At 53.2% G+C, this 20,804-nt stretch overlaps 1 protein-coding gene across 4 annotated transcripts in view; it reads left to right on the plus strand.

Moving 5' to 3' along the window:
- The first annotated feature begins 17,930 nt into the window (after positions 1-17,930).
- The window catches only part of Chka (choline kinase alpha), a 42,284-nt gene continuing 39,410 nt past the window's right edge, over positions 17,931-20,804 (plus strand). For 2 of the 4 annotated variants that reach the window (XM_090347235.1, XM_090347234.1), the window contains exon 1: positions 17,931-18,396. In XM_090347235.1, coding sequence (XP_090203361.1) covers positions 18,038-18,396 — 359 coding nt within the window. In that variant the 5' untranslated portion in view covers positions 17,931-18,037. The remainder of the gene's footprint in view (positions 18,397-20,804) is intronic. The other 2 variants (XM_090347232.1, XM_090347233.1) reach the window with 2 other exon arrangements.

Below are 20,804 nucleotides of genomic sequence, written 5' to 3' on the forward strand. Positions count from 1 at the left end.
CTACAACTTGGAACCACAGCATCACTTCTGGCTTTCCGGTGGTTAACTGGAGTCTCACCAGGGCTGGATTTTGGACTCTGATCCTCCGATGGCAGGCTCTTGAGTAGCTGCTAGGGTTACAGGTGTGAGCCACTGGCACCCAGCAGCTGTCTTGACTCTAAGTGGGAGGCAAGGTCATGGAAGGTGAAACAAGGGCTCTGAGGTAAGAGACATGACTATGGAAGCTAAGCCAATACTTCCCAGCCCAGTGGCTCACACCTGAATTCCTAGCTACTTAGGAGGCTGAGATCTGAGGATCCTGGCTCACAGCTAGCACAGCAGGGAAGTCCATGAGACTTTTATCTCCAGTTAAACCCAGAAGTCAGAAGTGCAACTCTAGTGAAAGTGGTAGTGTCTGCTAGCATTTGCCTTGAGCAAAACAGCTCAGAGACAGTACCCAGACCAACACACACACACCAAAGCAGAACTGGCAGGGCAGTGTGCAGCGCTGCTTGTCCTGGTAATGGCCAGGTTCTGAGCCTGGGGTGGAGTGGTCATAGCATTGATACAGATGGACAGCCATCAGTGAAGGACCTCCTGTATAACTCACTTAATGCCCAGCCAGAACCAGGGTCCTGGAGCCCAAGCAGGCTCACCCAACAAGCAGCCAGACAAGCCGAGGGAAAGCGGGCATCCACGCGTCGTCTTTCTCCATCATCAGCAAGGAACGAAACCTACCCAGTGAGTCCCAGCCTCAGGTTTGCAGACTCCATGTTCCGGGCTCTGTCTATAACCATACCTGGAGCCGGCACCCCCAGCCAAACAATTCTGGTAGTCTCTGTCTCCTGGGGTTTTCCAGAGATGACAGATCTTCACTACTTTTAGCCTGCTTTCCATCAAACCGGTAGAGCCAAGGGAGCTTTGTTCAAATCAGCAATGACTTACACTTATTAGACAGATCGTGCAAATGGAAAGGGCAGTACTGGCAATCTTAGCTGCTCTCACCAGGGCTAGGGCCTGTAGCACCCTGATGGGGAGCAGACCCCATTTTATCTGCAGGCCCCTGGAACACAGCAGCCAGGGACAACATACCAGACCACCAAGACTGACTGGCTGCTACACCCACAGTTTGTTTATTTTTGTGCTGGTATTGGGGACTTGAACCCCGGTCCTAGGTACTCTCATTTAGCTTTTGTGCTCAAGCCTGTTGGTCTACAACTTAAAACTTTCTGGCTTTTTGGTGGTTAATTGGAAATGGGAATCTCAAGGACTTTCCTGCCCAGGCTGGCTTTGAACTTTGATCCCCAGATCTACTAAGTAGCTAAGATTCAAGGCATGAGCAACTTCCATCCAGCTTAGGACCCATGGTCTTAATGGTCACCTTACCAAAGGCTCTAAGGGCAAAAGAATAACTTTAATCGGGAGGAGGTTTCTGAGTCTGCCTGCCTCAGAGACACCAGGACTGTCACCGTTGGGGACTGCTGCCTGCTTTCTCCCACAGATCTTGGAAGCCTTGATTACAATGGAAAGTACAGCTATATTTGCAAAGTTAACTGTCAGTAAGATGGCTGTTGAGTGAAGCCTTTATTACCTTCCATGCATGCCTGCTATTCTGGTGGACTTGACAGAGTCCCATACCAACCTCAGATGCCAAAGCCCAGCACTGATCAGAAGTGACTGGGGCTGGGGGCCAGTGGCTGGGGGCCACACCTGTAATCCTAGACCTCAGGAGGCTGAGATCTGAGGATCATGGTTCTAAACCAACACAGGCAAAGTCCATGAGACTCTCATCTCCAAGTAACCAAGAAAACCGGAAGTGATGCTGTGGCTCAAAGTGGTAAAGCATGAGCCTTGAGCGGTGAAGGCTCAGGGACAGTGCCCAGGGCCTGAGTTCAAGCCCCATCACTCAGCCCAGAGGCTCACACCTAGCGACTCAAGAGACTGGGATCTGAGGAGCTAACTTTGAAATCAGCCCAAGAATCTCAAGACTTGAGTTTTCCCGAGTCTTGAGTGGCTGGGGGAAGTCCCAGGACACTCTCCTGTACACAGACAGCTCCTCTGGCTCCTCTTCCTTTCCTTCCAGGGTGAGCGGAAGGGCCCAGCCTCACCAGCCTCCAGGTGAACCAGAACAGATCCAGGAGCTGCTGCTCAGCCTGGGATTCAAACTGCTGGCAGCTGGGCTGTGCAGAGCACATAGGTCACCCAACCCTCCTGCTGTTTTGTTTTTTTCTTGCTGTAGAGTATGAGCAGATCTGCTCTTTTCTGTGTCTCCATTTTTTTACCTGTAATCAGCTGACAGCCGTTTATTTCCTATAGGACTGAGGACTAAATACAAGTGTGCTGTTAAACCGCCTGTGGCCGACTTTCAGCCTGGCTCTGGAGCCAGCAGCCTCTCAGGAGGTACCCTGGGACGTCTTGGTAGTCTGGGTCTGGCAGCTGACTCCTAACGGGTTTCCTCTCTGCTTCTGCCTCTGCCCCCTCCAGCTGACCCTTGCTCAAACCGCCTCGGTCCAGCCAAGCTTCAGTCTCCACTGTTATCATGAATACCAAGCCATTCCAGTAACTGTCTCCCCTGGCCCATGCAGTTGTGCCACCCCAGGGACAGTCACTGGGTCACCTTGCTCCTCCCTGGCTTCCCACAGCCCTGGACTCCCTGCCTCTAGGACAGCCGTCTCTAGTTGAGTGGCAAATAGGGCTGGGTCTGAACCCCTGAGAGAGGCACATAGATACATGAACAGCAAGAGGGAGCAAGAAAACTTGGGTGAGAGTACTGTATGTGAGAAGTCCTATGGGAGTGCAGAGGAAGCAATTCAGACTGCACGGAGGTGAGACTAGATGGGCCCTGAAGGATAGACAGGAGTTTGCAAATCCAAAGGGCAGAAAGACAGTGTATATGTGCAAAGTCCTGGTGAGAAGGAAGCACTGGGTGACAGGGAAAATGGTAATGTCAGCAGATGGGACCTGGCCATCCTAAGAGGCTACCGCAGAGAATGTCAGGACAGAGACAGCGGCTTGCCGGGATCACGAGGTGAGCCGAGACAGAGGCGGGCTGGGTTCTGACCAGGTGGCACCTGGCCTGGCCTGCCCTATCTGGCATATGGAGCTCCCCTGCCTCTGCGTGCCAACGTGGCAAGCAGTACCAGGTAGGGCACTCTGCGTTGTCAGCTGTAGCCCAGCCAGGAGGCAGCTACTGTTGATATGTGATAGTTGTGTTTGCTTTGCTGGAACTACTCATCCCCAGTTAATGTTCAACTCCCTGAGCCCCAGTGCACTAGAACCAGGAACTGGGCAGCTCCTGCCTGTGGTCCTAGCTAATCTGAAGACTGAGGATCGAGGCCAGCCTGGGCAGGGAAGTCCATGAGACCTTATCCCTAGTTAATCAAAAAGCAGGAAGAGGAGCTGTGGCTCAAGTGATAAAGCCCTAGCCTTGCGCTAACAGATAGTGTCCTGGCCCTGAGTTCAAGCCCCAGGACAGGCAGAGCAGGCAGAACCTGGCCCTAGGTCCATGCAGTCACAATGACCTTTGAACCTGCTTCTCCCTCTACCTGTAGCCCTCTCTGGGCAGCCACACCCTGTATCTCCCAGGAGTCTGTGGAGCTGTTACCTTCCACATCTCTGAGGCCCCTGGACTCCCCTCCATGCAGCTCTGATCTTCAGAGCTACGGAGTCCCTTTAGCTGACCAGGACAGGGCCCAGGGAGGCCTTGCAGGCTGGTGGGGAAGGGGCACCCCTGCTGGAAAAGGATGCCAGCTACTCAGGCCTCTCAAGGGCCACAGTATATAACCTGGAAAGGGCTCAGACACACTGGCCATAGGAGTTCTGGGAAAGCCACGCCCCTCTATGTCTCCCAGGAGGCCATGCTAGAGGACAGCTCCACTCTGACGTCTTACTCCCCAGTAAGAGAAAGGGCAGAAGCAGCATACGATGCCTATTCTGTGGTGGGCCCTGGACGCGGCCTGTAGTCTGGAGTAGTGAAGCCAGAACAGCTCTCATGTGAGCCTACCACAGCTGGGGACTACCGTGGACTGTGGCTGGCCCTCCAGCTCACCTCTTGACACAAAACCACACCCCTCTCAGGTGTTCCCACCACACCAAGCGCACTGAGCTCGGGAATAAAAACAAAACACTCATCCAGCCACGGAGAAGTTCTAGAAGAACATAGAAACTTCTCTCTTTGAGCCAGTGGCTCATGCTTATTTTTTTTTTTGGCCAGTCCCGGGCTTGAGCTCAGGGCCTGAGCACTGTCCTTGGACTTTCTCAAGACTAGAGCTCTACCACTTGAGCCTCATCACCACTTCTGGCTTTTTTCTATGTATGTGGTACCAAGGAATCGAACCCGGGTCTTCATGCATGCTAGGCAAGCACTTTAACCACTAGGCCAAACTCCCGGCCCTGGCTCATGCTTATAATCCTAGCTACTCAGAAGGCTGAGATCTGAGAATCACAATTTGAAGCCGGTCCAAGCAGACAAATCCATGTGACCCTTTTCTCTAATAAATACCCAAAATTTGGAACTGGAGGCATGGCCCAAATGGTAGAATACCAGTCCTGAATGAAAAAGCCACCTACGAGTAGGAGGTCTAGAGTTCAAACCTCACTACCACACACACACACACAGAGGAAATGCAGAGGGGAAAACAGAGGCCCAATGAGGGCTTGGGCCAGACAGGGGCAGAGCCAAAAGTGACTTGGCCATGCTCCTGCAGGTGGCCCCCACCTCCCCACAAGTGGATGGGCTGTGAGCAGAGAAGATTGCTCTGTCCATGGTGAAGCTACAGGCAGCACCGCAGACACTGGGTCACAGCCTGAATTCCAGCCCCTAGGTCTGGCTCCGGGACGGCAGTCGGGCAGCTTTTGTGGGCCACATGGCTTGCCAAGGCCTCTATGTCCTCTGATGAAGCCTGTAAGACAGACTGACCTTGGACTTGACCTCAGGAGCTGCAGCTTCTGTGTACACAGCCTCGGCTGCCCAGGGCTGTATTAGAGCAATGCACTTCCCCTTCAAGACACAGGGGACAGTCCAGGCGGAGGATCCCCTCTCCCTGCCCTCAGGTGGCCATCAGTCTGACAGCAGAGACAGACATCCATGCACACATCTGTGAGCTTGGGGCCGTGATGGGTCGGGCACCCCTGGGGAGGGATTGCGGAAGCAATCCTCCGGGCTTGCTTTTTGCTTTTGTGCCCCTGAAACTAAACTACATCCCAGCCCTTGGCGCTGTGGGAAGATGGACGGTGTCTGGTGATGGGGTCACAGACACAGGGGCCAGCCAGGGAAGTCAGGGCTCTTCCACCGCTTCCTGGACTCGGAGTTTCGGAATGTTCCTAAGCCAGGAAGGAAGCCAGTGGTGGGCAGGCCCGGCGGAGGAGGGGCCGGGGGCCGGGCGGAGGGTCCCGGGGGCCAGGCAGAGTCCCGGGCCCGGCGTGGGGTCTGGGCCAGGCGGAGGGTCTCGGGCCCGGCGTGGGGTCCCGGGGGCCGGGCGGAGGGTCCCGTGCCAGGTTGCGGCCACGAGGGCCATCGAATCCCCGCTTCCCAGTCACGTGGTTCCCAGTAGAGAAGGTCTGCTCGCCCTGGGCCAGCCAATCAGCAGGGTTGCCCCCCGAGCTCCGTGATTGGACCAGGGATGAACACGTGACCGAGCCTGGCCAATCAGGTGCGAGCTGGGACTTCCCCGGCATCTGAGACAAAGGCGCTGCCCCGCCCGGCCCCGCCCCCGGAGTTCGCCTCGCCGTCGGCTGTGGGCGTGGCCTCGCTGGCTGCCCCCCCCCCCCGCCTCCACGCGCACGCGCGGTGCCAAGGGACTGCGTCTGACTAGACCAGTGCCCGCCATCCCAGCCTGGTTCACTTCGCCATTGGACCAGGTGAGCCAGGCCCGGAGGTCGGGCGGGATTCCCGGCCGCAGGCCCCTCCGCGTGCGCCCGAGCCGGCCTGGCCCTGCCCCGCCCTGGGCGAGCAGCGGCTCTGCTTCCTGGCCTTCCCGGGGTGACTCACGCCCGACGCCCCAGGCCCCGCCAGGGAACGGGAGCCGGAAGCCTTCCACCCCCGGGCCGCAGCCCCGGCTGTGGGCGGAGGTCAGTGACCCGCCTCCCAGCGTCCCCTGCCCTCAAGGGCGGCGGGCCTGGCAGCCCCCGAGGGGAGGCCGACGCCTCCGCCTGCGGACAGCGCCTGCGGACAGCGCGTCCGTGGCCCACAGAAGGGCTGGGGCTTTCCTGTTGTTCTTCCCATCCCAACGCCAAGGTCCCTAGCTCCCTTCCATTAATTAATACCTTACCGAGTTCGCCATCTTCCCCCACACCCTGAGAAAACGAATTACCACGCGAGGTTTCAGAAGTCGAAGGCCCCCGGCCTCGTCAGGGCCGGCTGGGCCCTCCTCCTCCTCCCCGGATCTGGGGGCAGGCCTACGGGATGGCAGCACCCTCTTTCAGGAGGGTCTTTCCCTCCCCCACCCCAAGCTAGTCTTCCCAGGCACAATGATGGCAATGTGAAGCTTGGCACCGGTGCCTCACGCCTGTAATCCTGGCTACTCAGGAGGCTGAGATCTGGGGATCGTGTTCAGTTCAAAAACGCAGTTTACAGCCTGTCTGGTTAGACAATTCCAAGAGACTCTTACCTCCAGTTAGCCAGCAAAAAGCCAGAAGTGGAGGCTCAAGTGGTGAAACTTCAGCCTTGAGGGCCGGGAGTTTGGCCTAGTGGTAGAGTGCTTGCCTAGCATGCATGAAGACCCGGGTTCGATTCCTCGGTACCACATACGTAGAAAAAAAGCCAGAAGTGGTGCTGAGGCTCAAGTGGTAGAGCTCTAGCCTTGAGAAAATCCAAGGACAGCGCTCAGGCCCTGAGCTCAAGCCCAGGACTGGCAAAAAAAAACCAAAAAACAAGAAAAATCTTCAACCTTGAGCAAACAATCTGAGGAAGAGCTCACTAGCCCTGAGTTCAAGACCAGTGCACACACATGCATGCACACACACACACACACATACACGATGGCAATTAGGATTAAGTGCCAAATTTCTTTAGGTTCTGTCTTGTCAAGGTTTAGCTTTAAAAAAAAAAAAAGGATTATCACCCAGAAAGGAATGTGAATTTAATAAAATGGGAGGGCCAGGAAGCCCTCAAATTAGGAACTGAGCAACTTCTGGACCCTATCACTAAGGCAGTGAGCTAGAGGAAAACCCACACACTCGGTGGTCATGGGCAGAGTGTCCGTTTGCTCACCCCAGTACTGCTTCCCTATGGCCTTCTAGATCTCAAGTAAGTGCCCACGATGGACACAAACTGCCTGGAAACCTGCTGCGGGGGATGCTAGGAATGTACTTCTCAGATGACCAGGCCCTGCACCACCCAGCGGCAGCCCCAGTAGCAGGGAAACACTGACTGGCCAGCAGGCCCTTGGCTCTAACAAAGTCTAGAAAGTACCCTGCCAAGAGTCTGGCACACGGTGTCCCTGATCTCAGAGTGGCATATAGCTGCAGAGCCCTGTGGTCCTGGACAGGTAGTCAAAGTCCCCTGAGCCTGCCTCCTATCTATAAAACAGGAAGAGTAACATGCCTACCCGCATAGGGCAAAGGTGAGGGTTCCATGTGTAATCATGTAGAAAGCTCAGGCAGTGTTGGGCACACACCCACTGCTCTGCCTATCACATGACAGGAGCACTGCCTGCTTTGTTTAGCTGCCCTACCTCTGATACCCTCTCTGTAGAGTGGAATTTTCCACCACGGCTGAGGAATGGAGGGAGAGACCAGTGTCTACCTACTTTCAACGCTGTGACCAATTACCTGATAGAGGCGACTTCCGGCAGGAAAGATTTGGTTTGTTTCTGGTGTCAGGTATTTCAGAACATAGCTGGCCAGTCAAAGCAGAAGGGAATGGAGAAAACCCGTGTTCCTGATGGCAGCCAGGAAGCAGAGAGCAAGGAAGACACAGCCCTCAAAGTCACCCCTCCCCCCACAATCGACTTCCTCCAGCTAGGCCTGATGTCCCAATGTTTCCCACACTACTGGAAATAGTACTATCTTCAAACCAAGTCTTCATCCCAGGAGCCTTCACACCAGAACGGAACCATTGTTCCTCCAATGTCCTCTCCAGCTTGGGCCTAAGGATTCCTCCAGGAGGAATCTGGGTACTAGAACCTCTTCCTGAGGGCTGCAGCTGCAGCATCCCACAGTGATACTGTTATGATTGGTCCTACTTCCTGTCTGAACGCCTGTGTAGACCGAGATCTGCCTATTTTAGGTTTCTCATCATTGCTGGGGTGAAAGGCTCTCACAGCCATGTCTACCTTCCCTCTCTGCAGACAAAGTATCCTGGCATTTTCCTGCCTAGCCTGGCCTGGAACTGACATCTCAGTTCCAATCTCAGCTTCCCACATAGCTTGGGATGACAGATGCATGCCACTGTGCCTGCCTGCAACTTGAGAATAGTCTCGTGAACTTTTCTGCCTCAGTTGGCCTCACACCTTACTCCTTCTGTTCTTATCCTCTCAAGTAGCTCATACAACTCATTTATTTTACACAAGTTATATCTCTCTATTTTTTGCTGGTCTTGGGGCTTGAACTCAGGGCCTGGACACTGTCCTTGGGTTTTCTCAAGGTTAGCACTCTACCACTTGAGCTATCGTGGCTTTTTCTGTGTATGTGGTACTGAGGAATGGAACCCAGGTCTTTGTGAATGCTAGGCAAGCACTCTACCACTAGGCCACATTCCTGGCCCTATCTCTTTTGGAACTACTATCTTATAACATTAATACCGCTGCCCACCCCCAAAGGCTCCCAAGTCATTCATATCAGGAACCCTACAAATTAGTTTTGCCTGTTCTAGAACTTATATAAATGGCTCAAGCAGTATATTCTCTTCTGCCCATCTTCTTCCCTGCCATGTTATGTCTGAGAGATTCTCCCACATTGCTGTGTATCAGGATTCTCTCATCTGTCTTGCTAAGTACCAGTCACTCCTGTGAACATATCCCAGCTTGTCTCTGTATCCCATTCTGGATGGTGTCTGGGCTGCTTTCTGTTTAACAAAGATGTCTTAGGACTTTTTCTATTATTATGGCTGAGAGTCAGAGCCATAGTTAGTAAATTGAGGTTCTGGGGCTGGGAGTTTGGCCTAGTGGTAGAGTGCTTGCCTAGCATGCACAAAGATCTGGGTACAATTCCTCAGTACCACATACATAGAAAAAGCCAGAAGTGGTGCTGTGGCTCAGATGGTAGAGCTCTAGCCTTGAGAAAGTCCAAGGACAGTGCTCAGGCCCTAAGCTCAAGCTCCTGGCGCTATATCTATCTATCTATCTATCTATCTATCTATCTATCTATCTATCTATTCTAGTCAGGCACTGGTAGCTCATGCGTGTAATCCTAGCTACCTAGGAGTCTGAGATCTGAGAATCTTGTTTCAAAGCCAGTCCAGGGAGGAAAGTCTGTGAGACTCTTATCTCCAGTTAACCACTAGAAAACTAAGGGATGCTGTGGCTCAAGTGGTAGAGTGCTAGCCTCAAGCAAAAGCACTCAGGGGCAGTGCCCAGTTTAAACCTCACAACTGCTTTAAAAAAAAAAAAGGAAGAAAAAAAGAAAGAAAAGAAAAAAACAAGAAAAAGTCTGTGTTGGGCACCAATGGCTCACACATGTAATCCTAGCTACTTAGAAGGTTGAGAACTCAGGATCAAAGCCAGCTTGGGCAGAAAATCCATGAGCTTTATCTCCCGTTAACCACCAAAACAGCTGAAAGTGGGGCTGGGGCCCACTTTCAAGGCTAGAGTGCTAGCCTTGAGCATAAAACCCCTCAGGAGGGACCAGGAGTTTGGCCTAGTGGTAGAGTGCTTGTCCAGCATGCACGAAGACCTGGGTTCGATTCCTTGGTACCACATACATAGAAAAAGCAAGAAGTGATGTTGTGGCTCAAGTGATAGAGCTCTAGCCTTGAGAAAGTCCAAGGAGAGTGTTCAGGTCCTGAGCTCAAGCCCAGGACTGGCAAAAAAGGAACCTCAGGAACAGTGCTCAGGCCTTGAGTTCAAGTCCTAGAACTGGCAGAAAAAAAAAAGGTAAGATATTCTAGAAGCTGGGAATTTCTAAATGACATTTGGCAAGGACTGGGCTGGTATGTAGTTCAGTGGCAAAGTGCTTACCTACCAAGTGCAACATCCTGGGTTCAATTCCCACTACCAAAAAAGAAAAGACAAAAACAACAAAAAAATACAGTTAAAAAAAAACAACCCTGACATTTGGCAAGGACTTTGTACTGGGTCATGGTGTGATTGCCTTCGTCACATGGTGAGCCAAGGCAAGGAAGCCAGAGAGTGTGACTTCACATCGAAGGCACTCCCTAATAAGCCTAATAAGCTAATAATTCACTAACTCATTGCCCCACTCATGAGGCCAGAGCCTCATGGTCCAACCATCTTCCAGGGTCTGCCTCTTAATGCTTCACAAGGGACACATACTACTGGTTCGTTTGGTGTTGTGGTGGCCAAATACCTGATAACTTCAAGAAAGAAATTATTCATTTCAGCAGATGGTTTCAGAAAGTCTATTCATCTTGGCAGACAGGAAGCGAGAAGAAATACAGGGAGGAACAGATACAGGCATGGCTCTAAGGATCTACTCTCTCCTATCTCTACCTGCTACCTTTCACCGCCTCTCAATCACATTGTCATGTTATTAATTCATTAGGTCGTAGCCCTCATGGAACACTCCATACACACCCCAGGAGAGTGCTTTGCTAATTTTAGTTTGTCAGTCATGGGGCTTGAACTCAGGGCCTGGACACTGTTCTTGAGCTCTTTTGCTCAAGGCTAGCACTCTACCACTTAGGCCACAGCACCACTTCCAGCTTTCTCCCTGTATGTGGTTCTGAGGAATCCAACCCAGAGCTTCGTGTATGCTAGGCAAGGACTCTACCACTAGGCTACACTCCTGGCCCCTTGTTTACTAATTTCTTATGTATCTCTCAATCTACTGAAAATGACAAGCTCGACTAGTATTTTGTACCAGTACTGAGGCTTGAACTTAAGACCTGGATGCTGTCCCTTAGTTTTGTTTTCCCCTTGCATTCTACTATTTGAGCGACAGCTACACTTCTGGCTTTTTGCTAATTAAATGGGGGATAAAAATCTCATGGACTTTCCCTGCCTGGGCTGGCTTTTGACTGTGATCCTCACAGGATAACAAGAATGAGTCACAGGTATTACATTTCCACACCAGTCTTATGCGACATCCTAGTTGTTGCTGGGCCACCATGAATGGGAGACCCAGGCATCACTTCTTGGTTCTTTGGGTGACATAGAACTTATTTCTGTTGATTATCTGTCCCAGAGTGGAATCACAGGGTCATGAGACATATTTATGTTCTCCATAATCAAACTATTTTTCAATACTTCACTATAAAATGTTTATGCTTTGTTGAAAAATAAAGAAATGGGAAAAAATTTAAATGAATGGGCCTAGTGGTCCAGTGCTTGCCTAGCATGCACAAAGACCTGGGTTCTATTCTTCAGTTTCATATACATAGAAAAAGCCCAAAGTGGGCTTTGGTCAAGTGGCAGAGCTCTCCCCTTGAGAAAGCCCAAGGACAGTGCTCAGGCCCTTGCTTCAAACCCCAAGACTGGCAAAAAAAAAATTTATATGTCCACAGAGGATTTGAGAGTTGCACAGTGACTTCTATACTGGCCACCCACATGCTTCATCAACAAGCTCTCTGCCTTCCAGGGGGAAGTGAGGTCACGACAGCCATGTTCCTGGAGGAGATATTGAGACACACACTTTCTTGTCTCTTTTACTTCCTGAACACCAAGAGTTGAGCAGATCTCCTCTACCATGTTCTTTCTGTCCTGATGTTCAGCCTCACCACAGGCCCACAGCAGAGGGGCCCAATAAGTCAAACTAAACATTTTCTCTTTATAAATTGTTTAACCCAGGTGCTTTGTCCCAGTGTCAGGACACTGCCTGACGGAAGGTGTGTGGGAAAGGGTAGAGGGAAGCCTGAGAAGGATCTCATCTCATTTCTGGCCATGACTTTAAAGTAAAAGGAGTTGAACCAGTTATAGCACATTCTTCAGAAACACTCTGCATTTCAAGGACAATTGAGAAGGACAGAAAAAAGGAGGCTGTGAGTTCATTTAGGGCTAAGGTTGACTAGTTGACCATGCTGGGAAGAGTGATAGGCTGGTAAGGTCAGGTCAGTTGCTGTCACAAGCAGCCCCTGGCTCTCAATAGCTTGCACAGCACAAAGCTGTGCTTCCATGGGTCTCACATAGACTCATCCTTGTGTCCCTGGCCTCTCCTTCATTTGTAGCACAGGATCTAGGCTCCTCCCTCCTTGTTAGCTGCTACTGTTATGTTGCAGCCCCCTAGTGAAGAGAAGAATATGAGGAAGGCAATGCCTGCTTTTGGCCATGGGACCCGTGTCACTTCTGTGTCTTGGTCTGTTTAGGTGGTGGCCTAAATAATCTTACCATGTGGTGATTGGGGGCCCCAGGGAGCTCAGGCCTCTTGAGACTCAACAGTTCTGCTCTGGGGTCTTTTGACATTAGGCACAACGGAAAAGAGAAAGCGAACAGGCTGTCCCAGGAGAGAGCAGTGGCCCAAGTAACAAGCCACGGAATTCCCAGCTCACTGCAAATGAGCGGGAGGGGGCCAAGAAACAGAAAAGCAATGAGAGCAGGGGAGTTCATCATGTGTCTTCTTGGCGGGGAAGGTGGTATTTATGAGGGCTGGTTCTACACCTAGGAAAGGTGAAGTGGAGGGCTGACAATAGGTGGTAGAAGCCTGTATCCTGGGAGGGTCCACAGGGGGTTGCCTAAAGTCAGTGAGTTGCATGAAGGTTGACTTTTTTGCCAGTCCTGCAAAAAAGTGCTCAGGACCTGAGTTTTCCTCAAGGCTAGAGCTCTACCACTTGAGCCATAACAGCACTTTTGGATTTTCTATGTATATGGTAGTGAGGAATCGAACCCGGGTCTTTTGTGTATGCTGGGCAAGCACTCTACCACTAAGCCAAACCCCTGGCCCCAGATGTTACTTTTTTTTTTGGGGGGGGGGAAGTCCTGGCCTTGAGCTCAGGGCCTGAGCACTGTCCTTGGACTTTCTCAAGGCTAGAGCTCTACCACCTGAGCCACAGCATCACCTCTGGTTTTTTTTTCTATGTATGTGGTACTGAGGAATGGAACCCAGGTCTTTGTGCATGCTAGGCAAACACTCTACCACTAGGCCAAACTCCTGGCCCCCTTTCCACCCCCCAGATGTTATTTTTTTAATTAATTTATTTTTTTTTGCCAGTCCTGGGCTTGAGCTCAGGGCCTGAGCACTGTCCTTGGACTTTCTCAAGGCCAGAGCTCTACCACTTGAGCCTCAGCACCACTTCCGGCTTTTTTCTATGTATGTGGTACCAAGGAATCGAACCCGGGTCTTCATGCATGCTAAGCAAGCACTTTAACCACTAGGCCAAACTCCCGGCCCCCCAGATGTCATTTTTAAAGTTGAGAAAAAAGCAGAGCTTGGCCAGGCAGGGCCAATGTCAATACTGACATTTAAGGAATAGCAGTGCTTAGTCAGCTACAGGCAGATATTGACCTGCGGGCTGGGGACAGAAGCTGGGGAGGCTCTGTAGTGCTTCCGTGGCACAGGGAATGGGTACAACAGCCTAGGGCTTTTGGCCATTTATGGGCATGAAAGATACAAATTCTAATCACAAAGCCAGCTCTCTTCCATCTAGTGATACAAAAGGAAAAATGCTCCCCATTAGTTCTGCACAGCATCTGAACTTTAGCCATCAACTCCCAAGGCCAAGCTTTGGCCTGTTAGCTACACTCCCCAGCCAGCCCACTGTAGGACTGTTGGGATGGAAAGATGCTGGAATCTAGTCAGACAGGATATTACTTCTTCCTGCGTAGCTGCTGGCCTTGGAATTTCACCCTGCTGCTGGAATGGGGGAGGAGACCTCTGTTCCCCAGGACATGGCAGGGTCTTCCAAGGTCCCCTCAAGCGGGTTGCTTGGGTTCCAGCCAAGTTTACAGTGTATCTACCCGCCTCTGATGGTTTCTACCAAGTGGAGAGACTGTTTCCCTTTCTCACCACTGAGGACAGGCCTGGGGGTCCCTTAGAAAGCTTTTGACATCTAAAGTACAGACAGCAATGCCTTACAGGAAGATGCTCCAGTTTGGGCCTAGCATACAGGAATCAGAGCCACAGACTCCTGCCTATCTGGGTGTGTGTGTGTGGGGGGGGGCAATTTGATCAGTTTACCCATCTGTACAGGTTTTCTGCAGAGGTTCATCAAGAGGTCATTAGGCAAACAAAATCCAGCCTGTAACTTAGGCACTAGTAGCTCATGTCTGTAATCCTAGCTATTTAGGAGGCTGAGATCTGAGTTAGTGGTTTGAAGCCAGCCAGGGCAGGAAAGTCCATGAGACTCTTATCTCCAATTAACCAGCAAAAACCTGGAAATGGAGCTGTGGCTCTAGTGGTAGAGCACTAGTCTTGAGCACAAAAGCTCAGAGACAGCACCAAGGCCTGAGTTCAAGTCTCAGTACAGGCACACAACAGTAATTTGAGTTTAATGCACAAAATCAGATAGGTTTGTAGCAAATTTAAAAAGTGAATTTTCATGATCTGATTTAAAACATGATATGGGAATAGAGGAAAGCCATTCAGGGGAACCTAAGACATCGCCTCCAGGAGAGCAATAGACTGTCTTCAATTACACACAGGCATTAGAGTTCTGTTGTTTTTTTCTGGTGGTATTTTTTGTTGTTGTTTTGATGTCTTTTGTAAATAGAGTGATCAAATGGTTTTAGAGACCGTGTCATTGGAAGTGCTCTACAATTATGATCTTAAATCTCAATTAAAACGATCTGAAATCAATCCATGATCTTGTATGAGACGTGTGTGTGTGTGTGTGTGTGTGTGTCAAAAGCCTTAGTTTGAAGAGTCTCCAGTGTGTTTCAGTTTTGGTGACTTAGTCATTCACTTATTTGTGAAGGTGCTAGATGCCTCCAAGAATGGAAAAAGCTCCAGGCTCTGATGGAACCTCGGGTATCCCCTCCCCAGAGTGCTTATTGGCTCCGTTGTCCCACTGGCAGTGGGGGTGAACCTTACTAATAGTGGGGGACCATTGCTCTCTGCCTCTGGGAATCCAGCTGCCGGTGATCAGGCACAGCTCTCCTTGGTGGATCCCTGGATCTATGCCAAGCATTTCCTGGTGTTTTTAGGCAATCTCCCCAGCAGCAGGTACATTTACAGTATCTCCATCTGATGACAGGGACCACTTAGATGATTGTCCAGCTCCAAGGTCCCATAGCTCATGGGAACTGAGTTTCCAAGGCCGACTTGTATCTGTCATGCTGTCCTCAGGATCCCTGGGGGTGGAGGGGTGGGCAGGTAGAGAAGGGGGTGCCACCCCTCTCACCAGACAATGGGCATATGAAATCACCAGTGTACACCCAGCCCGTTGTGGTTCTGGGTCCCAGGTGTGGGTATGAGGTTGGCATGGATGGTGGAAGCATGCCAAATAAGATCACACTTCAGCTCAGAGACTTCCAGGCTGCAGAGTAAGTAGTTAGCTGGAGTTGCAGGCCAGTCGTGAGCTCTTATCAGGGATGTGAAACCTAGATTTTGAGTGGGGCCTGGGCCTGGTGAACCTGGCAGGGGCAGGAGCTTGGTCAGTTGGGCCTTTCATTCTCCAGCTCTTTAGGGAATTGGCACTATAGCAACAGCCCAGCCAAAGGAAGCAGCTAGCTAGCCAACCATCTTTTGGGTACAAGATAGGAAGACAGGGGTTCCAGGGTGGGATCCTGGCAGCGCCCCAGGACCTGCTGGCTCTGGCCACATGGTTCATCCCACCCTTCCTAACTTGTAAAGCTGCCTTCTGACCTAAGAGATGGAGGCACTGATCAGACTCACTGTGCTGGCGGCTGGGAGCTAGGTAAAAGCTACAAAGTCTGCTCCCAGGTGCTTAGTGCTTTTCTTTGTGCTGGGGATTGAACCCAGGACCTTGTACATGTTGAGCAACTGCTCTACTTCTATGCTACAGTCCTAGGTGGTGGAAGGACAAAAGGGACCCTTCACCTGGCCAGGCCAGTGATCAAGTCTGGCTTTCTTGTGGACTGGTGTTTTTAAGCAAAGTCTAAATGTCTCCCGAGGGGCCCTTGCTTTCTGAGTTTTTCAAAGTTGAAGCAGCCTCTGCAGAGGCTCAGCCTCTCCCCTTCCTCCCTCTCCTCTGATCTACTTCCAGGCCTGTTTCTATAGCAGCAGTGTCAAGAGTTCCCTTTCCTCTGTGTGCTTTTGTTGGTAAGATCATTTTTCTTGGAGCAGGTTCAGACAAGTGCAAACACTTTTTTTTTTTTTTTTTTGCCAGTCCTGGGCTTGAGCTCAGGGCCTGAGCACTGTCCTTGGACTTTCTCAAGGTTAGAGCTCTACCACTTGAGCCTCAGCATCACTTCCGGCTTTTTTCTATGTATGTGGCACCATGGAATCGAACCCGGGTCTTCATGCATGCTAGGCAAGCACTTTAACCACTAGGCCAAACTCCCGGCCCAAGTGCAAACACTTTTTGAAGAGATTTTTGCTCTTGCAAAGAAGCATTTCCTGTGTGCCCTGTACTGGACTTCTTACACTCCTGGCAGCCAGGGAACTCTCTTGTCCCACAACATAGTTGTGTGTGTGTGTGTTTGTGTGTGTGTGTTTGTGTGTGTGTTGGTAATGGCGTGGAGTGAACGCAAGGTTTGGGTATTGACTTTTTGCTGAAGGCTGGCACTCACCATTTGAGTTACAGGTCAACGTCCTGCTTTTGGGCAGTTATTGGGAGATAAGTGTCTCACAACTCTCCTACCCAGGCTGGCTTCCAACCGGGATCCTCTGATCTCAAGCCTAGGCCATGGGTCCCCGTTTAGATTTGTAGTTTTGACATTCTCTGTCTGACTTCCAGGATTGCATTCAGAGAGAACGCAGGGGCCACCACGCCCCACCCCCGCTGCCCAGGGCAAAGGTGTATTAGTCATGGTCATGTGGTTGTGGCGGGGGGAGGGGGGGTGCAGATGACAGTGTCCACAAGACCAGCAGCTCCGTGCCAGGGAAACGCCTGGCTCCCCACTGCTATGGCCTCTAGCCCAGCGTTCTCAGCACCACGGACAGGGAAACTGAGGCGGCAGGCTGGCCGAGGGCGGGCCTGGCTGGCCGCCCGGGAAGCGCCGGCGGGCTGCGTGGCCTCCAGTCCGTTACCTTTTCCTCTTTCGGGCCTCGGATTCCAAGCCTCGGACTGCAGGCCTCCAGTCCAGGGCTGGACCTGGCATGGATGCGCTCAGCTGCGGCAGGGAGCCTTCCCCGGGCCCGGCGGGGAAGCCCGGCCGCGGGGTCGTGCGGAGGGCGCAGCGGGCCCCCGGAGCCCATTTCCTGCCGGCCGGGGCCGAGCCCCCAGCGGCCGCTGCAGTCACGCGCTTTGCGGGGGTCCACGGAGTTTCCATCACAAAGCACAGTCGCGGGGAGCTGCGATCACAAAGGTCAAGGCGCCCCGCTCCCGCCGTCACCCCGGGGCGCACGGCCCGGCTCCGCGCCGCAGCCCGGAGCCCGGCCAGGCGGCGCCCTCTGAGCGTCCCCAGCCCCAGCGCCCCTTTCCGGGATCCCCGCGACCCGGGTAGCGCCTCGGGGCCACGCCCCCCGCACCGGCTCCGCCCCCGCCCCGGGGCGGGGAGGGCTCCGCGGCAGCCAATGGGAAGGCGACCTGGTGAGGGCGGCGGCGGTTGTGATGCGTGCGGGCAGCCAATGAGCGGCGAGCGCGGGGGCGGGCTATAGCGCGCGGCCCTCCTCGTGCGGCTCCGTACGGGAGCGGGCGCCGCGCACCGCAGCCCCAGCCGCCCGCCGCCGCCCGCCGCAGACGCTCGTCGTCGTCGCCGCCGCCGCCGCCCCGCGCGTCCCTAACCGCCGCCCGCCGCGCGCAGCCCCCGCCGCCCGCTCGGCCCGCGGAGAGCCGGTGAACGACCCCCCCCGCCCGGCCTCTCGCAGGGGGGCGCCCGGCCGGACCCTGAGCCTCGCCCTCTCGCGCTGCGGCGGCCGCCCGCGCCTCCTCGGCCGCTGGTCCGGCATGAAGACCAAGTTCTGCACCGGGGGCGAGGCGGAACCCTCGCCGCTCGGGCTCCTGCTGAGCTGCGGCGGCGGCGGCGGCGGCGGCAGCCCGGCCTCGGCGCCGGGCGTGGGGCAGCAGCGCGACGCCACGGGCGAGCTGGAGCCCAAGCCGCTGGGCGGCCGGCAGCCCTCGGCCGCGCTGCCCGCGCCCCCGCCGCCGCCGCCGCCGCCGCCGCCGCCGCCGCCCCCGCCGCCGCCGCCGGCCGAGGAGCAGCCGGAGCCCCGCACGCGCCGCAGGGCCTACCTGTGGTGCCGGGAGTTCCTGCCCGGCGCCTGGCGGGGCCTCCGCGAGGACCAGTTCCGCATCAGTGTCATCAGGTCGGTGGCCGGGGCCGGGGCCGGGGCCGGGGCGGGCGGCGCGGGGGCGGGGGCGGGTCAGGTGACGCGGCCGGGCGGCCGGGGGACGCCGTGCGCCCCGGCGGAGCCCGAGCCCGCGCATCCGGACCCCGCGGCAGGCGTTCGGGGGAACGCGGGTCCCCCCTCCTGGAGAACAATAACCGCGCCGTCCCCGGGAGGATTAAGACCTTGCGTGGAGGCCCTTGCGGCCGGGGTCGTCGCTAACTTCTCCCCTGGTGGTTGGTTCCGCGAGATTTCCGTGGCGGGGCTGGGGGGGTCCCTCCCAGTCCGTGATTTGATTTTTCTCCTCTGAAAGAGTTGTGTGGGGGAGGAGGAGGGTCTCGTTGGCAGAGCCCCTCTGAGGCTCGAGAGGGCACGGAGCTGTGGTCGTGGTACAGCTGGGAGACGTGTTTTGTGTGTCTTTCCCCCTCCCTCCCTAACCTCCTTGTGGTGTGAAATTCAATTTAGGAGCTGGGGTCCCATGACTCCACAGAAGCAGGCCTTAGAGATCAGAGTCAGCCAAGGCAGGGAAGTCCCCGAGGCTCTTACCTAGAATCCAGAACCCAGAAGTGTGGCTCAAGCGGTAGAACACCAGCCTTGAGCAAAAAAAAAAAAAAGCTGGGGACAGTGGGGACAGGGCCTAGCCCCTGGCTGAGTCCAGGCCCCAGGACCGGCGGTGGGTGTGGCACAGACACAGGCAAAACAGAGTTATGCCTTGTACATACTCACCCCTACCAGAAGCACATCCCCCCCTTGACTTTAGGATAACCCTTCCCTAGGGGGAACATTTCACATTGAGTGTGAGGACCAAGATGAGTACAAACTATCTAGAAAGTGCTGTCATCTTCCATGGGTAATCCCCCAGTCCCATTTTAGTCATTCATTTTCTGTGCCCAGTCTGTCGCCAGAGCCATTAATGCAGCAAATTGAACTGTTGGGACTTTTTCTTCCTCTGCGTACTTTTCAGGTCACTCTTCAACTTACTTTTATGAGGAGAGTTTAAAAGGCAGTTGGTAGGAAGCAGAGAAAAGATTCATATGATTAGGTCACTTTTCAATTTCCTCCCCTCCCCCCAGTGCCTTGTGTGGGATCAGTGAAATCTTTGGATACCCTGTATTTGGCCTGAAGACCTTTCTTGAGTTAAGACTTTCTGTTTTGTTCATTCAAACCACTCACTGTGAAAACATCGGGAACATCTTGTTTCTTTTTCTAAGACTTAGTACTTAAAAGACTAGATTTGTGTGCATGCGTGTGTGTGTGTGTGTGTGTGTGTGTGTGTATCCACTTCCAGCTTTTTTGGTGTTTAATTGTAGTTTCAGGGATTTTCTTGCCCAATCATTTTGAACCAAGATCCTTAGATCTCAGCCTCCTGAATAGTTAGGATTACAAGATTGAGTCATCAGCACTTAGCTCGCATTGCAGAGTCTCTCTCTCTCTCTCCTCTCTCTCTCTCTCCCTCTCTCCCTCTCTCTCTCTCTCTCTCTCTCTCTCTCTCTCTCTCTCTCTCTCTCTCTCTCTGTGTCTCTCCTCTCTGTCTCTCATCTCTTTCTCTCTCCTCTCTGTCTCTCATCTCTTTCTCTCCCTTCTCTCTCTTGGCTAGTCCTGGGATTGGGCTTGGGTTTGAGCTCAGGCTCAGGGCTTTCACAAGGCTAGAGCTCTACCACTTGAGCCACAGCACCACTTCTGGATTTTCTATGTATGTGGTACTGAGGAATTAAACCCGGGTTTTCGTGCGTGCTAGGCAAGCACTCTACCACTAGGCCAAACTCCCAGCCCCTGAGTACATTTCTTGTACAACATTGTTACCCCCTCCCTAATTTTTCCTCCCACTACCCCCCCCCATATCTTTTTAAAATAATGTAGCATAGTGACACTGTTTCTCTATCTGTCCTGTGTTCTGGAATAGGAATCATGGGATGGCTAGCACATGGAGAAAATGTGAGTCTGGACATGGGAACGTTAGGGATGCCTAGCTTTAAGCAAGTTGAGGGCAGGAGGTTGAGGCTTTTATAACCCTGAGTGCCAATCCCTCCCAAGCACTCTATCCAGACAACCATACCACCTCAGTCCCGTTATTTCAGTCTCCTAAATTTGACCCTTTGACTCCTCTTAGCCCTGGAAGAGGCTTCTGCTTTTCTGAGTTATTAACATCACTTCCAATTCTGCTTACCCCAGAGTCCCTGCCCCTCCCTGCCCAGGAGAGTCCTGGTCTGCTCTTCTTGCTGGGACACTGTAGCTGGAGGCTCCGGAGGGGGTGGGGAGGCTTTGAGTGGTCCCTGCCTTGGTCCATTTCTGTAGCCTGTTACCAGGTATTGCCCAAGATCAAGTTACTCCTGTGGCTCCTGTAGCTCAGGAGTAAAATCCACACTTGTCTGTAAGAAGCATTCTTT

The sequence above is a fragment of the Megascapheus bottae genome, chromosome 16, assembly GCF_031878675.1.
Source record: "Megascapheus bottae isolate mThoBot1 chromosome 16, mThoBot2.hap1, whole genome shotgun sequence".
NCBI classification, from domain to species: Eukaryota; Metazoa; Chordata; class Mammalia; order Rodentia; family Geomyidae; genus Megascapheus; species Megascapheus bottae.